The sequence below is a fragment of the Ascaphus truei genome, chromosome 3 (assembly GCF_040206685.1).
Source record: "Ascaphus truei isolate aAscTru1 chromosome 3, aAscTru1.hap1, whole genome shotgun sequence".
Lineage (NCBI taxonomy): Eukaryota > Metazoa > Chordata > Amphibia > Anura > Ascaphidae > Ascaphus > Ascaphus truei.
The window spans coordinates 29,880,441-29,885,707 of NC_134485.1; the positions used below are offsets into that span (position 1 = coordinate 29,880,441).

At 39.9% G+C, this 5,267-nt stretch overlaps 1 protein-coding gene across 1 annotated transcript; it reads left to right on the forward strand.

Moving 5' to 3' along the window:
• Window positions 1–484: 484 nt before the first annotated feature.
• LOC142491392 (claudin-8-like) lies at window positions 485–4,981 on the forward strand. The gene has a single exon (XM_075593905.1). The coding sequence runs from the start codon at window positions 751–753 to the stop codon at window positions 1,423–1,425; it is 675 nt and encodes a 224-aa protein (XP_075450020.1). The 5' UTR covers window positions 485–750; the 3' UTR covers window positions 1,426–4,981.
• Window positions 4,982–5,267: the final 286 nt, after the last annotated feature.

The window sequence follows — 5,267 nt, forward strand, 5'->3', positions numbered from 1 at the left end:
ACGTGTCATAGAATTCTTGTTGTTAAAATGTAGTGTCATTTGAGAAATTGGTAAAAGTGTTCTAAATTTGGTTTGTTTGATTATATTTTTCAGGTTACAGTTCTTGTTATGCTTCAAATGGCCAATCAGGTCACCCTAATACAAAAGAATGTGGTTTCTCGAGCAAGAAGACCTGTCTCTCTGTGACTGCTTATTACTGTCTCCTATTTCTCTTTTATTGTCTGGTTACAGACTGCCGTTTTTGGATCGCATCCATATACAGTGCTCGAAATACCTGCTGCTTATTGAAGCAGTGCAAGTATTGTACGCGTTTAGCCAGTTCTCTTAGAACTTGTTATTCCTGTCAACTACTTGGATATCTGCACTATGCAGGCTGCTTTCTTGCACTACTGTATATCACCAGGTTCCCGTGCTGTTAGTTATTGAAATGAAGACTCCTTTGTTGGTTTACACACACCCCTTTATACTATCATATCATTGGTTGCTAAAGTTGCAAGACCTGATAAACAAGTGCTCCTGTTCCAGTCAGTTGTATTTGAATTTTAGACACAGCCAAGCACATACACTTCCATCCAGCCTATTCTGGATTTGGATTTGAGTTAGCTGCAGGTGGTTACTTAAGACCTGGATTGTAAGAAACTAATTGTGCAACATTTCTCTTCAGCTGACGGATATACGTGCAAGAAGCTGTGTCCCTGGTACCCACCCATAAGCATTTCATTCTGCTCCTATATTTCCTAAGAAGACAGCATGGAAAGTGGTGCAGTACAAATTGCTGGACTTGTTCTGGGAGGCATTGGTCTTGTTGGCACTTGTGCTGTTACGGGCTTGCCTCAGTGGAGAGTGACTGCCTTCATTGAGAACAACATTGTGGTGTTTGAAACGCTCTGGGAAGGTCTGTGGATGAACTGCATCAGGCAAGCAAACATCAGGATGCAGTGCAAAATATACGACTCCCTGTTAGCGCTGACACCTGATTTACAGGCTGGCAGAGCGTTGATGTGCATTGCAGTCCTACTCTCATTCCTCGCCTTCATGATCGCCATTGTTGGCATGAAGTGCACGCAGTGTGCCGGAGATAACGAGAGAACCAAAGGACTCATACTTCTGATTTCTGGGATTTCTTTCATCTTTGCTGGCGCCATTGTTTTGATTCCAGTATCCTGGACAGCCAATCAGATAATCAGGGACTTCTACAACCCCCTTGTCAATGCAGCACAGAAGAGAGAGCTTGGAGAAGCGATTTACATAGGTTGGGCAACATCACTGTTTCTTATTGCTGGAGGTTGTATACTGTGCTGTTTTTGCCGGAACAGCGAGAAAACGTACAAGTACTCAATACCTCACAAATCAGCATCAAATATCCCTCGTGATGCCATAGCAAGGAAAACGTCAAGTCTATACTCCAAAAGCCAGTATGTCTAGTATCTGCATCATTGCACAAGATACGGCTGCAATGTGAAGTGCTTTATTTTTTTTTAACTGAAAACAAGAAAAGTAAGGCGAAAAAGGTCATTGTATCCTTGGCCTATGATTGTCCTGCAGAAAGGTGTTGAGGCTGCAGACTGTTATTGAAGAGATATCTGCTTTGGGGGAAATCGTCACCTGAGACTCTTGTTTGGTTTGTCACCGTTTAATATTCAGCAACCTTTGCACATGGGAGGTATTTTGAATTGCTGAACAACAACTTCCCCTACACTGGAGGGTACAAAAATGTCTCAGTTCATGCTATTCAGCTACGAATGCACTATGCATCCTGTTGAAAAAAGGCGCCCAAAGGGTGAAGGTCAAGATACGCAGGAATTGTTTTGACATTGTACTGTAGGTGCCAGACAGTGGTGTGATGAAGAAGAAACATGAATTTTGTTACCAAGCACATTTCCTCTCCCGAGGACATTAGATTATACCAAAAGGTAAAAACATATGGAATACTCAATGTTTTAATGCAGCGTGATGACGAAGCCTGCAGAACTTTGCTACTATTATCTGATTGGTGGGACTCATTTTGCTGTGTGTTTAACTTTTTTTTTTTTTAAAGTTTTGAATGTTAGTGCTAAAAAATAGTGGTGCAATTCTGAGGCAAAATAAACTGCACCAGATGCATCAACGAGAAAACCCTGTTGATTTCAATTCGTTTTTTTTTCTTTAATACATAAAGGGCATACATTATCGATCAAGGCAAACATTCTGGGGCAAAACCATTGCACCATATGCATCAACAATATAAAATACCATTGATTTCAATGCTACAGTATTTATTTATTTGATACATGCAGGTATGGAGCAATGCTTTGTCTAAGAATTGCACCAATGTTGCTTTGATACATAAGGGTCAAAGGTATGAAGGCAAAAATGGTGCAATTGTAAGTCAACACAACTGCCCCAGATGTATCAAAGAAGAAAATCCCAGTGAAATCAACAGGCTATTTTCTTTGATACATCTGGTGCAGTTTTCTTGCCACATAATTGCACCGCTTTTGCCTCGATGCAAAGACCCAATGTTATTTAACTCTGCAAGCAAAGGTACAGTGGCTATAGAAACTACAATGTTGCAGGTATTTGCAAGTGCTACCGTTTTCGGACATGAAAGAGTGAAGTAAACACGTAATAGGATATCCTCCAGATATTTCAAGCACATTGGCTCTTCACTCATACTGTAGTTTTCCATCACACAAACACACACACACACACACACACACACACACACACACACACACACACACACACACACACACACACACACACACACACACACACACACACACACACACACACACACACACACACACACACACTCTTAGAAACCATGAGTAAAGATGCTTGTCTGCCTAATGACCGCATACTGTCTGAAGGGCATTTCATCGAGTGACTCTTATAATAGTATGTGATTTTCAAATCGAAATTCCTACACCATTTACTACAAAATAATAGTGTTCAGTGATGCTGAATAACAGGGCTTATTTTTTAGAACCCGTACTTTACTGTTTTTCCTTTTCTTTTACATGAAACCAGAGGGGTGATGTATTCAGCAGCAGACAGTATGTACAGTATCACGGCAAAAGTATCAATTCTGGCGCAAAAAATCTGCAACGTACAGTATACATCAGAGGGGAAATCCCACTGAAATCCATAGCATTTGTCCTTTTATACACCTGTTGCAGCCTGTTCTGTCCCAGAATGACACCTCTTTTGCTTTCATTCATAGCCCTCGTAACCCTCAAACAGACACATATTTTGTTGGTGCACAATATTTGCCCTGGCTTTGCTGCCTGACTTTATTATGTTGTACTGCAGTTTTGGTTGAAGAAGGGCCTCCCTTGCTTATAGTTTACGTACAAGTTGGGCCCTTCCGTAACAAGGCAAAAAAAGTGCAATTCTTGGGCAAGCCATTGTACCAAAGAACCCATTTTTTTCTCCCCCTATTACAATCTGAATTTTTTCCCATTTCAAAAATCTGGAGCATTGTATCTGCCGCACGATTGCTCTGCTTTTGCTTTGATCAAACAAAACATAAATACACGGCCCACTGCAACAGATTTATCAATCGTGAAAATCTTATTTGTTTCAATGGCAATGTTTTTTTTTCCTTAATAAATCTGGTGCCGTTTTTTTTCGCTCCCGTTTTGCAGCCGGGAGACTTTAATAAAGAACCCCATGTGGACTCAGATTAATTAAGCTTGGTTAGGCTATTTAACATTAAGTTAATTACCGTTAATTGTAAAGTCTAGCGAATAACGTGTCGTTAACCAGGTTTTACTCCAATAAAAAAACATGGCGTTCTATTTAATGGCTGTTACTATGAACGACGTGCATATCGGCCTCCGTGATATCCATCTCACATTGAGTAAAATCCATTCAGGTTAATGCTGGGAAATAACAGCACATTATTAAAGTCGTACTTTGCTTCCGAATATTTACAAATTGAAATGAGTAGGTTTCTTAGGTGTCCCTGGTATAACAGGTAGCTTCCCACGGTTCCTCTGTTTGGAGCCATATGGGCCTGTCTCTCTCGCTCTCACTATGGGACAATAGGAGATTGATGAATAGCGGTTATTCATTAAACTGTGATGGCGCTGATTAGGACATTATTGCACGGAAACTCATGTTGATGTTAACGAGTGTTTCGGTGCAATAATGTGCCCTGAACGCAGTTTAATGAATAACTCCCATAAACCCCTATACTGTATTCTGTAGAGCCACCTTCCCCTTGCTCTGGATGATTTTACTTTACCATTCAAATGAGTGGAGCTGAAGTCTTCCTGAACAGGGGGAAGACGGCTTCTCGGTACAATGGATAGACCCCATTGAGAATGCAGGAATAATGCATACACAGTGACAGACAATCAGCAATAGTACAACAATATGATCATGAGAACTGTAATATGGACTTTCATCCAGTCACTGAAGTGCATTGCACTTGTGTTATCATTTAATGCTTCTTGTTCCCCTAAGCTTCTTCTCTCTAAATAAAATATAACTTAAAATAGCCTCACCATGCTGTAGATCCTTGCCAGACCCACTCCCGTGGTCTTCTATTGTACCCATTCCATCTAATAGCTTTTCTGAAAGCGGAAGATTGATATTTAAAGTGTTTACCAAGCATTAGAGGGAGAATTATTATGGAGGAGCATTGGTGATTATATTCAGAGAGCAGGGAGGAGGTTTTAAATATATATAGATTATATATTTTTTTGTTTCAATTTTTTTATTGTTTTTTCACATATAATATCACAATGTAACATTTCGGTCTATTCCAGTAAGAGTGGAAATACAAACACACATGTAGTCACATAAATTCACATAACTAATAACATTTAACTTGTCGTAATTTATACATCCGTTTTAACTGTATGGCTCCCCATACCTTTGTGGGTTGAATGACGATGACCTCGGGCATATATATGTCTATGGTTTTGACCACTCTTAGGGTTCGTCAATTTGATGTTGAGGGATAGAATAAGAGGGGAGAATAGAGAAAGAGGAGGGGGAAGGGGGAGGAGGGGGTGGAGGGGAGAAATTGAGCGTGTAGACCACTAGTTTTCCTATTTTCGCTAGTTCCCTTTTTATTTTTATTTTCCTCCTACTCTGGATTTGGTCTACAGTAGGTTTTAGGCTAGGATGGAGACCATATGTCCCAAACTTTGTGGAATAGATTATATTTTTATAGCACCCAACAAGTACGCGTACGCAGCGCTTTACAATTTTTACAAACATTATATTGCAATACAAATAGGATTAATTAATCAATTACATAAATAAATTTAATT

Coding starts and splice junctions, on each gene's coding strand:
- LOC142491392 (XM_075593905.1), top strand. CDS start 751: ATGGAAAGTGGTGCAGTACAAATTGCTGGACTTGTTCTGGGAGGCATT.